The sequence below is a fragment of the Leiobunum rupestre genome, chromosome 11, assembly GCF_980474605.1.
Source record: "Leiobunum rupestre chromosome 11, qqLeiRupe1.1.hap1, whole genome shotgun sequence".
NCBI lineage: Eukaryota > Metazoa > Arthropoda > Arachnida > Opiliones > Sclerosomatidae > Leiobunum > Leiobunum rupestre.
The window spans coordinates 4,225,495-4,246,161 of NC_143394.1; the positions used below are offsets into that span (position 1 = coordinate 4,225,495).

Sequence of the window (20,667 nt, forward strand, 5' to 3'; positions counted from 1 at the left end):
TGTCAATGAATCTATAGAATACTCGTAGACAGCTTTTCATATCATTGCCTACACACTTATATTATACCGAGACTAAAGCGTCTACTTTTTAATTTGAATTCTAATGTAATAATCGGATAGTGTTTGGCAGGTCGGATCAGCGTTAAAATATTATCAATACGGATGGTTATATTTTCGATATCTCAAACATTTATGTATTACATTACATTATATTATTATTATTGTATTATTGTTATATTATTATTATTATTATATTATATTATTTTTGACTACAAAATCCTGATTTTTCCAAAATTGTAAATACATATTCACAATTCTATTACCTCATTACGTAAATTACGCAATGTATTTTCAAATATTAATTAAAATAGAAACTTAAAAAATTATTAAGATTGATTTAATAATGACTTCAAACTTTTGGGAGCTTTTACGAAATAAAAAAACATTTTGGTCCCGTTGTAAATGACATTTGTGTGTACGGTATCAAATACGAATTGACATTTTGAACGATGACTGAATCGCGTGATATCTAAAGAGCCTGCAGGATATATTAGCACCGGTAGAAACAAGAGATAATTTATGACAAAAAAAACTAATTTATTTTGCCCCGTGTGTTTCATATACATGGAAATATAAATGTTAATAAATCTCGCCAAGAAGGTCATATGTGTGAGCTGAGAATATGTGATTCCCTGGAAGCAAAACTACGCCCCTCAGCTACCATCGAAGATTATCTCTCCAGGTAGGCGGACAATATCTTCCGGTTATCATGGTAACGTAGAATAATGTGGCGGCAACATATTATCTGCAACGCTGAATTAATTCTTGGTCTCGCCCTTGCAATTAAGATGAAAGCGAAATTTCGTTTATGTTTAAACAGAGTCGAACGCTTATTAAGACGTTATATTTTATCATCTTTGCTTTATCATGTTTAATTTACTATCCGCTACTCTGACGTCGGTATTACTTGGAATTTTCAACGTGAGAAGAATGCAGGGCTGCCACAATATTACCCGATTTTTTCCTTGTCCTTGTCCATTTTTAGAGTTTTTCCATCTCCTTTTTGAGGTCAAAAGTAGGCAATTTTTAATTTAACGAATTTACTTCAAATTATATTTGAGTATGAAGGTTATGTTTAAAAAGCGTTTAAAAATGACCACAACGTTAAAGTAAATAAAAATAATTAGAAAATTTATCGCGGAACTATAGTAAAATTAGTATTACCTTCGTAACGTTTTCAAGGTTAATTTAAATTCCTCAACTTTTTACAAATTCTTTAAATTAAGCTTATTTTCAATTTCATTGTGCAGCCTTGCATTGCATTTCAGCATTTTTTAATATTTCCGGATGTTTCCTGAGATTTATAATTCTATTAATTCTCAACATTTTTCCAATATTTAAATCACTTCTTCTTATTGAGATTTAATAATAATCAGGTACCACCTTAGACCTAAGTCATCAAGCGACTTTCAAAGTCATTAATTCAGGTGGCCGGGTTATATCGCGTAGGAGGGTGGTGGCAAGCCCTTCAAGCCACGTGAGCCCACAGCTCCCTACACTAACTATTAATGTTAACCTCAACAAGTTTTTATAGAAGGGGAAACCGAAGAGCTCGGGGGAAACCCCTAAAACCAGTGGGGAGCGAACTTGCAAACTCAACGCGGAAGGAATTGTTCAGAGTAGGGCTGTGCGAGTAGTGGTTTTAGCCAATCGAGTTGGTTATCGAGTCGAGAAATCGATTACTTGATTAAGGGGAAACTTTTTTTTATTCGAATCGAGTAACTAAAAAAAAACCTCGAGTAATATTTTTAACGAGTCGGGTTATCGAGTACTTGATTAGGAGCTAGTTTTATTCAAGAAATTATGAAATTAAATTTAAAAGGAGTATAAAGTAACTTTCAATGCTGAAAAACATTCCTTTAATTTAAATGAACCACAGTTTCTACAACTTTGTAAGTTCCGTTTATTGCCCCCCAAAAAATTGTAAAAACCCCTCTTTGAACTTTGAAGCAAAGAGGATAGAAAAAACCAATACTCAACGAGTTTAGAGAGCAGCTTATTCGAGTAATCGGGTACCCGAATATGCAATATTTTGGTACTCGGTAATCGACGAGTATTCTCCAATTACTTATTCGAGGTCGAGTTCGAGTACTCGACCTAAAAAAAGACCGAGTACTCGATGATATTCGAGTACTTGCACAGCCCTAGTTCAGAGGTTTCACTTTCACACAGCTGGGATCGAACCCGGCCCCTTTTGCTGCGAGGTGAAAATTCTAACCACTCCACCAACCCACCTTCTGAAACGTCATCAAATATCCCATGATCACCAATATTTCCCAGATTTCTTTCGTTATTTTATATAATTTTATACTTTTTTTCAATATTTATTGTAAATGTTTCTTCTTTTTGAGATTTGTAAGAAGGTTTTGGATTTCCTGAGATTTCTTTCGATATTTTTAAGAATTTCCTTTTGGTAACACGCGATCAAAAGCACAAAGGCGAGTTCGCTGCCAAGCTATGTAGCGTTAATTTGTTAGTACTGGCGCCACCACCCGCAGACAGGAAGTTTGAGAAATAAATAAAAGAGACTCAGCTTTCGACAATTTGTGTCGCGATTAAAGCTTGGCGAAACGGATAAATTAACCGCCAAAATTTCAATTAATCATAAAAAATTCGATTAACTGTTTATTTATGGATATTATTTACGACTATAATACCCAAAAGAAAGGTTTTTATTGGGATAATTTTGTGATATGGATATAAAAGAAATAAAGGAATGCGTTTACTAAGCCAAATTGCGTTCCGATGTGACGAACTCAGCGCCGTCATTTGTAGAGGTACAAATTACCTTTCGAACCGGTGGCAGTTTCGACTGCAAATTAAGTAAAAGTTAAGTTTCTTAAATTCCAGACTCTATGATAAGTAACTCCAAAAAGTAATTGAAATTGCTGATCAGATCGATTCTAATTTTTTTTGGTAGTGGTTGATGTTTTTAGTGTATAGGTAACTCCATTAAGACGTTTAATTGGTTAAAATAAAACAGAAAGTTTTCATAGGATTTGATATATCAGAAGTAGATAATATATATCTTACGAGTGACGGAACATTTTGAAGGTCGAAATTTTTATTTCAAAGGTCCAGATCGCCCACTTTGGCTGTAGTTCTACCAAAAGCTTTATGAGAACAGTTGCTTTATCTGATCGAGAAAATTATTGTGATAAATCAGATATCAGGTTATCAGAATTGACGCTCGGATGTAATCAGATCAGTTGATATGGGTCTAAATGCAGACCAACCTGAAACTGATTCGAATTCGTTGTACTTGGGATAATGAATCAGATACAATTTCAGATCGGCGACTTGGGATAATGAATCAGATACAATTTCCGATGGGTTACTTGGGATAATGAATCAGATACAATTTCCGATGGGTTACTTGGGATAATGAATCAGAAACCATTTCAGACTGGTTACTTTGGATTAAGAAACCGATACAATTTCAGATCGGTGACTTGGGATAATGAATCAGAAACCATTGCAGACTGGTTACTTCGGATTAAGAAACCGATGCAATTTCAGATCGGTGACTTAGGATAATGAATCAGAAACAATTGCAGACTGGTTACTTTGGATTAAAAAACATATACAATTTCCGACGGGTTACTTGGGATAACGAATCAGATCCAATTTCAGATCAGATTGTTGGGTGAAGGAAATATAAAAAAAATCAACCTGATCTGACTAAAAATCAAACGCTTTTAATAAAAATTAAAGTTGTTCTGGTAATTTGTAGAATTTAGATTGGCAATGCTGTTTTACAGTAATAAGAAGATAAACAGATTTGGCATATGACTTTGGTTCGCTATCTTGACTATTAAGTACGTAGCTTGTGAGGTGTTTGCTAAGGCCTTCCGTATAGATGTTAGATGATAATCAGAAGAATATCTGAAATACTGCCATAAGTATTTTCCAGTGAATTTAAACACGTGGTGTTATTACGCTATGTAGACTACGTGCATTCGTTTCACTGCCAAGTTAAGTCGACCTTGGTTATCGAAACTGCCATATTCTCAAGGTAGTAATATAAAAGTCGGCATCTGACCGTAATTGTCAGAAACGATATAAATATTGTAGGGTTAACTTGTAGGGTTAACAGTCTATACATACTACGTACGTATCCACAGCTACACGTTCCACGTACGCGTTTTGTAGCGCGGGATTAACCGGTACATTAACACGTGCTGAGAAACCGCTTAGACAACTCCCCAATTTTCGACATTTGGCATCAAAAGTGAAAGTTATTTAAAATAGCCTTAATTAGAACATATAAAATCATATTCGTGTAATCATAAGCTTATTATTACGTTTTACAGAAGTGTGTCAGTTCCGTATTTTCCGTAGGTTTAATTTTAACTGAGATAATAATAAAAATAATCAGCTAGGCTAATACCCAAGGCACCACCTTAGACCAAAGTCATCACGCGACTTTCAAAGACATTAATTCCGGTGGCCGGGTTACAACGCGTAGGAGGGTGGTGACAAGTCCTGCATGCCACGCGAGCCAACAACTCCAAACACTAACTATTACCGTTAACCTCAACAAGTTTTATGGACGGGGAAACCGAAAAGCTCGGGGGAAAACCCCTTTAACCAGTGGGGAGAGAACTTGCAAACTCAACGCGGAAGGAGTTGTTCCGAGTTTTCACACAAATATAAAAGAGGTTCAGAGTTAAAAACTAAATAAAATTTTAATAAGCGTGATACGTACAAACACGTTTTAAAATATTCGAAATTAGAGGGTATTTATTAGAATTTGAAGGACTTGGCTTATTAGATAGAAAATAAATTTGCATACGCGTTTATTTCGACACGTGCTTTTACAAACAAGGCAATGAAAGAGCCCCCTCTGGCGGTGAGAATCGGAGTGTTTTTTGAGAGAGCTCCGACGATATTAAATAACGAGTGTTTGCCGTCGGAATCCAGGCCAGGCGGTGTTGCTCGCTTGTTCGGGGCGGGGCCCCCAAACCTCATTAACGCGCCCCGTTCCTCCCCCGGGGGTCGCGGGTCCCCCCTCTACGTCATCACGAAAGACTTTGGATACATTCACGATGTTTTAGTCAGGAGAGTAACATCTTTTTAGCAGTTGATGAAATTTAGTCCAGTTTGAGAAATAGTTCGGTTGGCATACACTTATACGATTTTGAAATACGAGTTGAGGAATTTAGTTCGATTTTAGCGAAATTTAGTTCTAGTTGGAGAAATTTAGTTCTAATTGGAGAAATTTAGTTCTAATTGGAGAAATTTAGTTCTAGTAGGTGAAATTTAGTTCTAATTGGAGAAATTTAGTTCTAATTGGAGAAATTTAGTTCTAGTAGGTGAAATTTAGTTCTAGTTGGAGAAATTTAGTTCTAGTTGGAGAAATTTAGTTCTAGTAGGTGAAATTTAGTTCTAGTTGGAGAAATTTAGTTCTAGTAGGTGAAATTTAGTTCTAGTTGGTGAAATTTAGTTCTAATTGGAGAAATTTAGTTCTAGTAGGTGAAATTTAGTTCTAGTTGGTGAAATTTAGTTCTAATTGGAGAAATTTAGTTCTAGTAGGTGAAATTTAGTTCTAGTTGGTGAAATTTAGTTCTAGTTGGAGAAATTTAGTTCTAATTGGAGAAATTTAGTTCTAATTGGAGAAATTTAGTTCTAGTTGGAGAAATTTAGTTCTAGTTGGTGAAATTTAGTTCTAATTGGAGAAATTTAGTTCTAATTGGAGAAATTTAGTTCTAGTAGGTGAAATTTAGTTCTAATTGGAGAAATTTAGTTCTAATTGGAGAAATTTAGTTCTAGTAGGTGAAATTTAGTTCTAGTAGGTGAAATTTAGTTCTAATTGGAGAAATTTAGTTCTAATTGGAGAAATTTAGTTCTAGTAGGTGAAATTTAGTTCTAGTAGGTGAAATTTAGTTCTAGTTGGAGAAATTTAGTTCTAGTTGGAGAAATTTAGTTCTAGTAGGTGAAATTTAGTTCTAGTTGGAGAAATTTAGTTCTAGTAGGTGAAATTTAGTTCTAGTTGGTGAAATTTAGTTCTAGTTGGAGAAATTTATTTCTTGTTAGTGAAATGAGGTTCTGATTGGAGAAATTTAGTTCTTGTTGGTTTGGTTTTGATTAGGTGAAATTGGTTTCGATTAAGTGAAATTGGTTTAGAGTTGGTGAAATTTGGTTCGCGTTATCGAAATTCAGTTCAAGTTTTGGAAATTCAGTTCGAATTGAGGAAAAATAGTGAACGAAAATTGGTTTTTGTAGTAGTAAATTCTTTCGGAAACACCCCTTTCTTTTGAACCCTGCAAAGGGTTTTCCGACACTCCCCTCCTGGCGTTTGGAAGAACGACAATCGAAAATTCGTCCCTCCCTCCTCGTTTAAGTTCGTTATTAATATTTAAGCACCCGCCTATGTTTTCATTTGGAAGGTTATTAAACATGTTGAGCTGGTCCGAGTAAACGTGTCTGTAAACCAGTCTGTGGGCAATAAAGCTACGTCTACAGTCTCCCAAGGCGTTTCCAAGCGCGTGCTTAACCCGTCTAATTATCTTAAAACGACTTTAGCGGTAAACTGGTATGCGATGTATTTCTCACATATAAATTCTTATTATTTAATAATATTAGCATAAGCTTATAATTACGTTTATGTAAGTGTGTAAGTTCACTACGTTAGATAACCATTTCTAGAATGACAACTCATTTTGGTGGACTATCGACTATCTTATTAGGCTTAATGGGGGCGCTTTAAAATAGTTGATTTTATAAAATGTCTTTACGCTTGCCCAACTTGTTGAAATGTTGCCCTGGAATAGTTCAGCCAATGCCTAAGAATGAGTTCATAAGCTCTTTAGTGGGAGAGAAAACGGATCAACAGCTGAAGCGGGTAGGCAACATTTCAACAAGATGGCCAAGGTTATTTTATAAAAAGAACTATTACTATTTGTAACGACAATTATATAAATTGGCGTTGCTGCTGCCTCACGTGTGAAATATTACTTCATAATTATAAAAACATTTTTATTTTATTATTGACCGTCCGACCGAGGGGCTAACCACTCTTAGAAAGTCTGTACACCGGATTACGCTTAGATTAGCACTGCCAAAGGCAGGGACTTCAAAGATTACGCGTAATCCCATTAGTACAGTTAAAGGTACGGCTCTGTACACCGATTACGCGGAGTGATCAGCCCCTCGCGTCCGACGAACGAGGCTTCGAGTCAATTATAATAAATATCGTTTCGATGGAACAAAAATAAGTTTCAATATGAAAAAGTACACACATAAATTACGTTTATCAACATAGATTGTATTGAATGAAGTGTTTTTCCTTAATTATTCTGAGATTAGCTTAAAACTATTTCGCGGTTGTGGCTACGATACGAGGTCGTTTTGGTGTAATGAGGCAAAGAAGCCAAGGGCTTTGAAATGGCTTTAATTTTATTTATGACGGTTTTTTATCTTATCTTTGGAAATATTTTAAAGGAATTCCCATATTGAAACGTATGGATAAAAATACGAAGAGTAAGTGACGAATGTCCTTGAAATTTCACGAGGACTATCCCGGTGCACTTGGCAAAGATTAAATTGGCTCAGTGTTGCAGTTGATAAATGAACAGATTGCGTCAGCCTGTTGCAACTCATAATAGTTCAAATGCAATATTCACATATATGCTCGACCCTTAAACGATTGAAGTAGTAAAAGTTAAATCACATATTTTCACAACTAAATCCTATACGTTGTAAATTGTTCAATATGTAGAAATATATTTAAATTTGAAAATGTCTTGTTCTCTAATTGTTTCATTGATCTTGGTTAAAGTTTTTCCAATTTCTTTCCAATTTTTGACCAGACTGTTTTCGGAATTTCGTTAAAATCTTTGGTATGTTTTTTCGAATCTAGTGGAAATCGTGGCTTTGGTTTTCAGAATCTGGTGGAAATCGTTTTGTTTTTTCAGAATCTGGTGTAAATCGTTTTGTTTTTTCAGAATCTGGTGGAAATCGTTTTGTTTTTTCAGAATCTGGTGTAAATCCAGTGGCGTAGCTGATGGTCCGCAGGGCCCGCGGTGCGGGGGGGCCTTGAGCTTCAGGGGGCCTCGAGCTTCGGTGGGGGGCCCCGCTAACCATGAAAAAAATTAAAAAGGGGGGCCTCATAGAGATTTTTGCGGGGGGGCCTCTGAGTTCTCAGCTACGCCACTGTGTAAATCGTTTTGTTTTTTCAGAATCTGGTGTAAATCGTTTTGTTTTTTCAGAATCTGGTGTAAATCGTTTTGTTTTTTCAGAATCTGGTGGAAATTATTTTGTTTTTCAGAATCTAGTGGAAATCGTTTTGTTTTTCAGAATCTAGTGAAAATCGTGGCTTCGTTTTTCAGAATCTGGTGGAAATCGTTTTGTTTTTCAGAATCTAGTGAAAATCGTGGCTTTGTTTTGCAGAATCTGGTGGAAATCGTTTTGTTTTTCAGAATCTAGTGAAAATCGTGGCTTTGTTTTGCAGAATCTGGTGGAAATCGTTTTGTTTTTCAGAATCTAGTGGAAATCGTTTTGTTTTTCAGAATCTAGTGAAAATCGTGGCTTTGTTTTGCAGAATCTGGTGGAAATCATTTTGTTTTTCAGAATCTAGTGAAAATCGTTTTGTTTTTCAGAATCTAGTGAAAATCGTGGCTTTGTTTTGCAGAATCTGGTGGAAATCATTTTGTTTTTCAGAATCTAGTGAAAATCGTTTTGTTTTTCAGAATCTAGTGAAAATCGTGGCTTTGTTTTGCAGAATCTGGTGGAAATCATTTTGTTTTTCAGAATCTAGTGAAAATCGTTTTGTTTTTCAGAATCTAGTGAAAATCGTGGCTTTGTTTTGCAGAATCTGGTGGAAATCATTTTGTTTTTCAGAATCTAGTGAAAATCGTTTTGTTTTTCAGAATCTAGTGAAAATCGTGGCTTTGTTTTGCAGAATCTGGTGGAAATCATTTTGTTTTTCAGAATCTAGTGAAAATCGTTTTGTTTTTCAGAATCTAGTGAAAATCGTGGCTTTGTTTTGCAGAATCTGGTGGAAATCGTTTTGTTTTTCAGAATCTAGTGAAAATCGTGGCTTCGTTTTTCAGCATTTGGTTAAAATTGTTGCTCTGTTTTTCAGAATTTGAGTAAAACCACTTGCGTCAGTTTTTCAGAATTTGGTTGAAAGCGTTTAGGTGTTTTTCAAAATTGGTTAAAACCCATATATATTCAAAATTGGTTAAAGCTCGTATTTTTTTCCAAATTGGTTAAAGCCCATATATTTTCAAAATTGGTTAATGCCCTTTTTTAAATTTCAAAATAATATCTGAATTTGGATTTCCATATTAAAACCTTAGAAAAATTAGTGACAATAATATTCTTTTAAAGCCGAATTTTTTCCCCAGAATTTGATTAAATTGAAAGTTATCCAAGTATAAAACTCAAAAGTATCACAAAGGAAGTTTTATCTTTTTTTTTCAAGTTGACCACTGTAGTGTCACACACTTATATAACATTATACGTAAAAGCTAATACGAAACTTTAAAAAACTGGTAACAAAAGACCAGGTATAAAAAACCCGACCGATGTGGGGGGGGGGGATCTAAAAAATGATTTTGATAACGTTTCATATAATAAACCTGTATACGTAAAATATGAAAGTATCTCCCCCCCCCCCCCCCCCGGGACCGTATAAGCGGGGGACGGGAAAGAGCGTCCAGTAGAATAGGCGGATTGTATTGTAATAGAAAGAAGTGGGTGGGAATAAAAAAAGAGAAATGAAAGGAGGGGGGGTTCCTGCACTATTATAATCCTCTATAGTCAGCAGAAAAAACTCAGCGTTGGAATTCTCTCTCTCTCATAAGCCATGCATGCGAGGCCTGGACTTACAACCCCCCGCTCAACCAGGGCGTATTGATCCAGGCATTGCCTATACGACAGTGTAGGAGAGCCTATACAATGCGAGCTAGGCTACCTTACCTTCCCTATAAGTTAGGCTTCACCCTTATATACGCGTGTGTGTGTTTGTATAGAGTTACGGATTTAACGCCAAAACGTGTCAAGTCTAATTTGGTTCGTTTTGGACAGACCTCATTAATAAGGAAGTCAAAGGATGACTTCTGCAATTATTTGTATTTTTGGCCATTGCCTAGTGTTTCAAATAGAGAAATCGTGACGTCATATTACGTCACCCATACTTATATCTATAGGCACAAAAAGTTATCAAACAAAATGGCGGACCTGACCGAAGCTACTATGCTTATGCTATTTTACATTTAGGAGTTAATTAGATTTTACATAACAAAGGCAATATATCACTTTATCAAACATTGGTCAAATATGCGGAGGTTCGATTCCGTGCTTGAAAATAATTTTATTTACAGGGCGTTCGTTGCCAACAATTACCGCCTAATATATATTATTATCAAACTGGTCCTTAATATCAGTGAATCACCGGTGACCAGTTTGGAAGAAAAAAATTTCTGAGCGTTCTTTGTAGACAGTGATAATCTAATATATTTTATTATCAAACTGGTCCTTAATATCAGTGAGTCACCGGTGACCAGTTTTTATAATAACTTTCAAGAGTTTCTTGTGGACAGTGATACTCTAAAATATCAAACTGGTCCTTAAAATCCGAGAGTAACTGGGACCAGTTTGAAAACTTTTTGGGGGCTCTTTGTGAACAGTGACACTGTAAAATATCTTATTCTCAAACTGGTCCTTAAAATCAGTGAGTCACCGGTGACCAGTGACCATATTTTTTAAATAAAACTGGTCATCGCTATTTTCAATTTCTAGTTTTTTCCGACCTTAATTAAACAAAAAAGTATCTCATTCGAAAAATAGCGAAAACTTTCCGCTAGTTTTTAACGTGAGCTGGTGTGAGAAACTCCAAATTCCTACTCCCTTTAAAGTAAGACCCTTCGTGATTTCCTATTCTTAGATTCGCCAAAAAAAACTAAATTCAATGTCGGTTTTTGGAAAACCGCGAATTTTGGTAGTTAACGCGTTGTAGCTTCGAGGCCACTCTAGTCTCCTTAACATGGTTATCGATTTCGCATAAAGTCGTAGATCTGAGGTATAATCTATATAATATTAGGGGGTAGGTCCAATAGGTCTTTGCTCAGCTTGCTTCAAACTCTGTCTTTTTATGTATATATACGTAAGATACATATAGATCCTTTTATAATAGCCGAAGGGGGCAGGCCTGGACCGGTCAACCTCCTTAACCGGCCTGTGTCCGCTATATGCACGCGAATTCTCAAGTACTCTTCACCCCTCCCCCGACTTTATTTTTATTAGGATATACGCTAGGTCCGAATATTTAATGCCATTTTATGGGAATATTCTTTGTGTATTTTTTTACATATATTTGCGCGTTTTCGGGTCCAAATTACTTCTATAAGAAAAAATATTTCGGGTAGAATTTTATCCCTTGGTTGTTTTTTATAGTTTTATTCTCAGTTTTCATGGGAAAAAATGCCCGCCCCTTTCCCCTTTCCTAAAACAAAAAAAAAAACCTTATTTCTGTATTTTTTACCATTTTTATATTTCTGTACAGTACCGAATATATGAATTTCTAACGACGTTAAAACGAAGGTTTACATTGTTAGGAATTTCTAGATTTCTTCGCATTGTGCACTTTTGTTTTGGATTCGAGGATGAGTACGGTACAAGTTTTCTTTTGATGCCGTATAACTAACAATACAAAAGGTGTATTATTCTAGCTATCTCTGCCCGTTTTTTGTTTCTTAGCATATTCGTTTTTGTTTAACGAAAAATCGAGATTTTTAATATTTTCGTTTTAGAAATCATTTAAGTAAGTAAATTGCAGTAGTTATATTAGTATTATAGTTCATCTTTGACCACGCCAAGGATAGACAAACAACCCGCTAGTTGGGGCGTACTACTTGGCACAGGCGCTAAAAAAACGTTTTATGTATTTAATTGTACGTATAAAATATTGAAAAGTGTCCCCTACAAGTATTGGGTTCGTTCTACCCGGCATACGCGCTAGAGTAGCATTTTATATGCTTATTCGGTTGTACCAAAAATGACCGTTTAACGGTGCTTAAAAAACGTCCTTTCCCAATATCGGGTTACTTCTACCTGGCATACGAAAAAGTATAGCATACATTGTTATTCTTTTCATAATGAAATAATAATTACCCTTTAGTGTTAAATGTAGTGTATTTGTAACCCCTTATACGATGGGTTCGAACACAGATAGTTGTTAATTCTACTCAGCGCGCGGAAAATCATAAAAGATACTACAAACACAAACTAATAGCTTTCGTACTCAACTAAATACTTTTCGTGAGTAATATAGGTACTGCCGGATATTTTATAAGGAAACCTTCACAACACGCTGTTATTAACCCATTCACTACAAAAAAATGGAAATTGACTTACATAAACCGTCTTCTTTTAGTGTGCGGGCTGGTGGGCATGCCCACAACTTGTGGCTGAGACACGACGGGGCCCACCGGTAAAGGCCCCATTGGTCCGATCGCGGGGCCCATGGACGCGCCGATATACGTAGCCGGCGGCGTATAGTGCGGGGGCCCCGCGTACGTGAACATGATGTCACCGTACAGCGCTAAGCCTTAGCGTAACATCACCTAGAAAGTTTTCCGAGCATCCACGTATCCATACGGCTTATTTTCCTAAAATCACAACGCAATGATCCGGATCACAATGGCCACGCAGCCGCGCGGTACTGCCTCGAAACGCGTGTTTCAATTTTCGAAAGTTCCTCGTGGTCGCACCAAAACTGCAGCGACGATCAAGAGGCCGAGATCGCCGTCGACGCGAAAATATTTCTACCCCGAAAAAGCCGATAAGACTACGCGAACCTAGCGTCGGCTTTTACCCGAGGCCGACGAAGTAGACCCTACAATACTCAACTCAGCCGCGCTCTCACCAAATGTCTGCTGCAGCGCGTTTTGTAAAGGTGGGATTGAAAGTCAGTGCCCCCCCCTTCTCTTTCTCTGGCTCGACGCTCTCAGCGTTTCCCTCTCTCTCCCTCTTGTAAAGGAGGGGAAAAGTGGGCATCCGTACGTTGTTCTACCTTGACGCTAGGCGGCGTTTTAGCGGCTACATAACATACTACACAATGTAGCCCTCGATTCTCCCCTTGTACGCTTTTGGTTTTTGTATTATTTCCACGGGAATATTATTCATACGAGAGAAGCTAGGAGGGGGAAATTGGTCTGGAAATAATGAGGGGTTTTTATGTAACGTATGTCGGGGGGAGGGCAGAGGGGATGCAGGGGCGGGGAAATTCAAAATTTAATCGGGGAAAATTTCCGTTTTTATCCCAAACTGAACACGCCTCGGTATATAAAACTAGGGTTAATTTTTCGTTTCCCCCAAAATTCTCCCGAAAAATATTAATTGTACAGAAAGAGGTGTTCGTGTAATTAGTAAAATTACCCGCGGAAAAGTTGGTAAAGAGGCGTCCCCCAATTTGCGAAGTACTAATCAACGATGCCCCGTCCCGCCACGAGAATAGTGTGTATAGCTCGTCCTTGGCGTTCCGTTTTTTTTGTGGGTAAATCTTGCCTCGTTATTAATATGAATTATGGTTTTTTTGGGAGAACGTTCACTGAATATTTATTCGATAAAATAGCAAAGGCTTATTTCACGTTTTTCGGAAATTATGAGGTTTTTAATCAGCTTATTTGCTTTCTAATTTTAGGTAAAAGACTTCTTAACTTTCAATCTTGTGTATTAGCCGTTGTTGACTGGCCTGAATTAGTATCAAATTAAGATGAATAATAGGTCGCGTGTAAAGTATTCGGTAGTACGTAAATTACTCATGAATCCTTAAATGCTGTATAATTTAAGACTGTAAAATGCTATATTTATGTGTGCGTCTGTTAGAAGAAATTTTCAATGGATAGTTTTTGCACCTAACGAATGAAACGGCGAAATGTTTTTACTAGTAAGTAAATTTAAATTATTCAAACTACAAAGTCATAAATTTATAGTTATATTTAACTTAAGCGACTCAGTTTCCACTCTTGAGGGTTTTAAATTTCTACTAAGAACCACTTCTAAAATGACTACACAACCCTAAATCGTGTTTTTAGACTCGTCGCCATAGTAAGAGCGTGCAGGGACCCGAACCGAGGCGTAGGATCAGCGCCTGAATCGCAATTGGCACTTTTCTTTTTGAGTATGCCTTCTGTTCAACTTCACTTGACTTATAACTTATGGAAAAGTTTTTAATTTTATATACGATGAAAAGTCGGTAGAAATGTCTATTCCTACCGCCTTATTCGCGACCGAAAACTATCCCCTCCTTTGGTTCGCCATTGAAACCTAGATAGATAGTGGCTAAAGCAGACGTTATTATCATTTGACTTGATGAGTTTTAATATCATTTGATTTTATAAATAATGATATTTGCATTTTAATATAATTTTTGCATCGTTAGCTCACATTTTAATGTTTATTTAAGAAAAAACGTTCTTATGAATTTTTAATTAGTCTGTAGCAGACGCTAGATCATAGGCACTACCTCAGACAAGCTAGCTGCGTTACGCCACCTAGACCCGTTTCGGTCGCGAATTCAAAATTCGTTCGCTTGCGCCTTTTAGGCAGACGTTCCTCCTATTGCTAAATAAAAGATGATTCGTAATTTCGTACAAAGAAGATTCTGCTAAACATCTAAAATCCGTAAACTTTAAGAAAATTCCTAACGTAGTGCAGAATTGGCCTCTACACTTACCACCTTATGCAAAAAAGTGGAAGAGATGATTCTTTCACAGAAGATACTGCTAAACAGCTCACCGTGCAAATTGGGGTAAGACTACTATCGTAGTATACCAGACTGCAGATGTGGCTGAGTGCGAAATGGGGATTTGAAATTACGATATTGTTCCCACAATTACTACCCTTATTTTCAAAACAGCAAAGTTCCGATTCGCGTATTGAAATGAGCAGAGCAACGTTGAAGGTTTCCGCGGCTGTCGCGTTATTCAGAGGCGAGATTTGACGGGCTCTCGTATTTCAAAATAGTCTAACGAAGTGTTGACTGCTTCACTTCGGGCATCCATCGGCGAAGAGCGGCTTTCGATCGCCTCCTCCTGTTCCACTATTCAGCGCCATCGCTTTACAAAAGCGCGCGTATATCTGTATATTTTCCCCCGGCGTGTCGAGACCAATCGAATCGGAATTTTCACGCCTTTCCGATCCGCCCCCTCCCCGTTTCCGACCCCCACCCTCCTACAAAAGACGCGCAAACCTTACCGGAACATTTTTTTTTGTCAACTGGGGATTTCCTTGACTTTGGTCAACTTCTTTTGTAGGTAAACGAATACTTTTGTCAAAACCTCTATTGAAAGTCGAAGATCATTTTCACGAAGGATAATTTCAAAGATTCGCGGTTGCATAAATCATTGCTCGGAATAATTCCGATAGACTTCGTGCTTAGTTTACATTTTAGTCACAAGTATCGAGCGAGTTTTAAATTAAATGTATGAAAGCTTTCTACTCGTTCAAAATTATCTAATAATCTTACAACAGCTGGAAGTGGCAACTTTAAAAAAAGTATTTCCAAATTAAACCATTTGCCTGTCCAATATTTATTTTGGTTAAGTAGGACATTTGACAACGAAATTCGGGTTTGCATTGTAGTACATCAGATAAGTTGTAAAATAATTTTCGTCTTCGTGTACCCTACTTTACGAAAACGATGCTTAAATGGATACAATATTTGTTTTGACGCGTGACCAACAGCATTGGCGAAAACAACATTTAAAACTAACCCAAGGAAAACGTCTAAATATCGTGTATTTTTACGATACGAAAGGGACTTTATAAGTTGTAGAAACAAAGAATGGTACGTTGACAATAGACTGTTATAACATAGCCTAAAAACGCCGGTGTGATAATAATTTGCGCAAACATAAATCAGAGCTCCTAATGGTACCAAAGATCGTTTCTCCGGGTTGGGGAATACCTGTGCATGTTTGTTTTTGGAAAGTGGGTAAAATGCGTAACGTGGTTCGCTCTCTGTTTCACGTATCCACGGTATTTATAATTGGGGGTTGATGTAAGGTTTCTTTATTTAGTTATACACTGAGAACGAATAATTTCTTTTTCTCGTGGGAAAACGGGTTGAGAACAAATATTTCGTGCCCCATTTGTTACAGTCATAAAAACTTGAATTTATTAAAAAAAAAACGGCTCAGCTTATAAAACCCCATTTAGTATCATAAGTAATATAATATTAAAACCACCTTTCCTTTCGGTTGAGAAAGCGACCCCTACGTGGGATCTTATGAACTATGAAAAAAGGTTTTTTTTATTTAATTGGTTCAAATTATAATTTGGTTCCGTTATGGGTTGATTTTTTAAAACGTTTTGTTTTTAATAGTTAATTATGTTTTGTTTTCCGCAATGAGGTTGAATAAATAGAGATCCAGTTCCGGCTTCCAGGACCTACCGTTTCGCGGGACAGTATTGGTTGAGTTGGAGAGTTAGGCCTAGGAAATAAACTTAATCAAACCGTGTTGGCGCCATCTACCGTGTTATTGGAAAACTAAACCTTAATATGTTTTGCAAAAGTGTCTGCTTATAGAAACAGATGGCGCCAACACGATTGGATAAAGTTTAAACTTAAGCCTAATTCTCCAACTCAAATAAAACGTGTCCCACGAATCCCAGATTTGTTTGGATCTCTATTTATTCTACCTCATTGTTTTTCCGTAGCTAGAGTTATTATAAATAATCAAAATAGTTTAATATCTTTAACCTTAATATCAGTTTAAATGTTTTCTGTATCGAGTTAATATCAGTTTGACTTTATTCTGTATAGGGGTAATATCAGTTTAAATATCTATAGTCTGTAAAGTAATAATATCAGTTTATCTTCATTCTAAATAAGGGTAATATCATATTAAATATATGTATTTTACATCAGGTTAAAATCCGTAAACATCGTAATCTTTATAAATATTGGTAAAACAGTAAACCGTAAATATTATCAGTGTAGATATCAGTAAATACCGTTTGATTCCTTGTCTCGACGTTAACAGTTATCCACCATATCTTCCAAAAATATAATTTAAAATTGATATTTAAAAATTCTTAATTTTTATCATCAACGGTCAAAGCTAACCGACTATAGTGGCAGCAAAAATATCAAAGGTTGCCTGTTTAAAAGTTTCTGTTCTGTTTGCTACAGAATATTTTGGGTATGGAAAGATATTGGGCTTATGGTTTATGGGAATGGATAATATCATAAGTCTATAATATAAGTTTATCACTTTGGGGAATATTTTACTGAGAGCTAGTAACGGAGTGAAGTCTTCACAAGAAGAAAATCTCCCCCTAGCAAGGCGCTGTCAAAGGCTACGTGTGACGCTTTAGCAAGAGGACGCAAAACGGCGACGAAGCCCGTAATGAAGTCTGTCTTGTGAATAACTCTCAGTAAAACTTTGGCATGTGAAGAATGCGAAGTGTCACGCTTATGTACAATGTTATACACTTATGGTAATACGTACCTTCTCCTAACCCAACTCAATCCAACTTTGGCTTTCGTCGCGTATTCCACTACACTCATTCCCATAAAGTAAAATTTAGCCACATATTGTTCACAAAATATCCCTATTTAATTTTTAGTAGATAAACTATTCAAAGGATTTATTAATTAAATATTAATTAAAAATGTTAGGTACAGAAGCGGCTAAACGTAGCAACTGTTCCCATTACATTGGCTGTGGATTGCGTCCTTTGAAATGGGCTGAATCGATTGTTAGGCCTTGTTTTTTTGCTTAATTTAGACATGGAGGAAATAGCCAGGAGAGGAAATTGCGCGTGCTCTTCACCCCCCCCCCTACATCCGGGAGTTCGTCCACCCACAGGTAGGAGCATGGGAGGCACAAGAGCTTAGTGGGGTATGCTGCTAGAATATTAGTGGCGTAGATATGAGATAGGCTACTTTGCAAAACCCACCTTGAGAACCATTGCTAAGTTTAGTCCCAAGTACGAAATTTCGTAAATGAAAAAAATTGGGAAGCAATTTTAAGTCAGTGGAAAGTAAATCAAAAATTCGTCTGCTAACACACCCAACTGGTTGTTTTTAACGTAACTAGAGCCAATGACCACTAGCTTTAGTTAGGCGCGCAAAGGGGTTGCGCGGCGCGTATTCGTAGATTTAAACACCAAGTACAAACAATTCGCTATTGCACAACCAATTTAAATTTTTGAAATGTTCAACAAAAATCCGCCCTTTATTTTTCCAACGACGGAACAAATGAAACGCTATATCGTTTAATGTAAATGTTGGGTAATAACGTCAATTTGAAAATGGGGATTAGAAAAGGCGAAGGTTAGTGAGAAGTGAGCCAACCAATCTGGTTTTACGTTTTAGCGTATACGGAGCAGCAGCTGTGGTGTCGTTAATTATTATTCGCGAAGAGGGAACGGATGCGGGGGAACTTACGACGCACCTGCCTTTTAGGTCAATTTGCGTTTGGTCTATACTAAAGAAATAAAAGCTTTCCCAAGGGCTTTTCCTCTCGCGGAAATTAACAATTAATCATAGCGTTTCGGGTAATATATTTGCGTGGGCTTTGGTTAAATACCGATACTGTTAAACAAGATTTCGCTTTTACAATAATTTGTCTCCTTTTTAACGGTAATTTAAACGTAAAATGTAAATGCGTTTTCGGTTATATTTACGTTGTCAGAATATTTCGTTTATAGACCCCGCCTAGTTACATGTATTTTGAATTAAGGGGTTCAGTCGGCAGGATCGATTTTCCTCCGTGGAACGTATGGCGCCATCTAGTCTGGATAATCGTAAAGAGTCCGCGGGCGTCATTTGTAAGCTTTAGAAACGTTACCGCCATCTACCCTCAAAATCGCCAATTAAATAGGCCTAAATGTCTGTTTTAATGATTGATGTTCCTTATGATATATAAATGGTATTAATACTAACTAAGTGAACTAATATAATTATGATTGTAATTGAAATAAGCTGACACTAACATGCTTTAAAGCTTGCTATTTATTAAAAACACATGCAATCCAATATCTACAAAAATGCATATTTTGTAAACAACCAATCACCCAAAAAACTGCAAGCTAGAGAGACATAGTTTTCTCCTTACTCTTTGAAACTCTTTCGTTTCTTGTTAATTGCACGGTGCACTTCAGATCCTAAATGTAAACAAACGCAAAAACATTTGTTAGTGTAACTGTTACATTTCAAATAATATATACACAAATCACAGCAGACTGTGTGTAATGTCAGAGTTATAGCTCCCCCTCACGGCTTTCCGTTAAAGATTATCTTTTAATAATACGTTTCCCTTTTTGTTTATTTTGTAACAGACACGCGAAATTCTCTAATGGCTGGATTCAGATGCGTTGAAAATTTAAATTTGTTAAGCCTTGGTTCGAAAACTACAAAGGCTGCAGACTCAACTGCTGGAAGATATTGAAAAGGCCCAACAAGCAGATTCAGCGTTTACCTGGAACAGGTTGTGTTGGAGCTGTAGTGGTCATAGCAGCTTCCCTTTACAACAATGCTGACCAACCCGGAACGGACTTTGATTTGGACACATTAAAAAAAACGTAACTATCGAATCCCGTTATTTTATTTTCGCGTTACATTAAATCCGCTATTCAAACGCGTTAGGTACAATCGTGAAAAACAAACAGAAGTTCGATGTATAAACAAGCATGATGGCCGATATTCCAGTCGCCGTTTCAGGGGTATTAAACGAGGATAGCCTATTTCCCGCCAAAAAAGCTTTGCAAAACCGCCCAATAAGCCGATATTATCCATCAAATTACCTAAAAAATATTTTATAGCTAAATATATTTCATTATATTAACTAAATGTATATTGTATGTAATAAAGAAGTTCTTAAACGAGTCCTTCGGATTTCATAATCTTTAAATATTTTTATTAACTGTTCATGTAAACTTTCAGTATTATAAGTTTTAAATAATTTTAGGTTTCTCGCTGAATATTATTTAATTTCACACGAAATTTATAATTTTCTTTAACTTTGATCTATAAAAATTAATATTTTACGCCAAGAATGGAAAATAAAATGCCCAAACGTGGCGGGAGAAAAGTCTATCCGGCAACACGTCGCCGTTCCGCTAACTGCGGTGGGCCTCGCATTCACTAAATTCGCGACGACGTCCGTGGCGCTGTCTAGCGGAGACTCCGTTCAAAGCCAACTCGGGGGATAATGGCTCCTGTTTAGAAGAACTCTCGTCGCGAGAGAATCTGAATCAGTTTTGTAGGCGCCCCGTCGAACCTCTGTCTTCTTAAATGACCAAGGATAGTGCCAAAATGGGGTAAGTCCAGTTCATTTTTTCGCCTTTAACCTGTCGGACACTCGTCCGTCGAGTAATTGTCGCTTTACCGACACTGTCAAGTCGTCGGGCCGAAGTAGGCCTAACGATTGAGCGGACCTCAGTTCAAAACGCCTCGCGGAGCTCCGGTAGGCTAAAGAGTCCTGCCCCTTTTAACTAAGATATGTTTATACGGAGCGACGTCTCTGTCCTTCGCGAGTTCTACCGTATCGTATTAATTAGCCAAAGATAGGCCTCTTAAAGGATTATCGTAATTAGGCTTTTAAGATGGTGTACTACATGTGGACTGTAGCCAGCCGGGATGGCTATGTG

The 20,667-nt window shown here is 36.8% G+C and overlaps 2 protein-coding genes across 8 annotated transcripts in view; one reads left to right on the plus strand and one right to left on the minus strand.

Annotated features, from left to right (window-relative positions):
• tgo (Aryl hydrocarbon receptor nuclear translocator homolog tgo) overlaps positions 1–19,637 on the minus strand; it is a 97,317-nt gene extending 77,680 nt beyond the window's left edge. For 3 of the 4 annotated variants that reach the window (XM_090162447.1, XM_090162446.1, XM_090162444.1), the window contains exon 1: positions 12,421–12,907. In XM_090162447.1, coding sequence (XP_090018573.1) covers positions 12,421–12,590 — 170 coding nt within the window. In that variant the 5' untranslated portion in view covers positions 12,591–12,907. Of the gene's footprint in view, positions 1–12,420; positions 12,908–19,133; positions 19,183–19,496 lie in introns of those variants that run through there. The other variant, XM_090162445.1, reaches the window with a different exon arrangement.
• A 546-nt stretch (positions 19,638–20,183) lies between these two features.
• Positions 20,184–20,667, plus strand: part of LOC149921160 (homer protein homolog 2-like) — a 344,059-nt gene continuing 343,575 nt past the window's right edge. For all 4 annotated transcript variants that reach the window (XM_090163430.1, XM_090163431.1, XM_090163432.1 and 1 more), the window contains exon 1: positions 20,184–20,337. In XM_090163430.1, the coding sequence (XP_090019556.1) occupies positions 20,312–20,337 (26 nt within the window). In that variant the 5' untranslated portion in view covers positions 20,184–20,311. The remainder of the gene's footprint in view (positions 20,338–20,667) is intronic.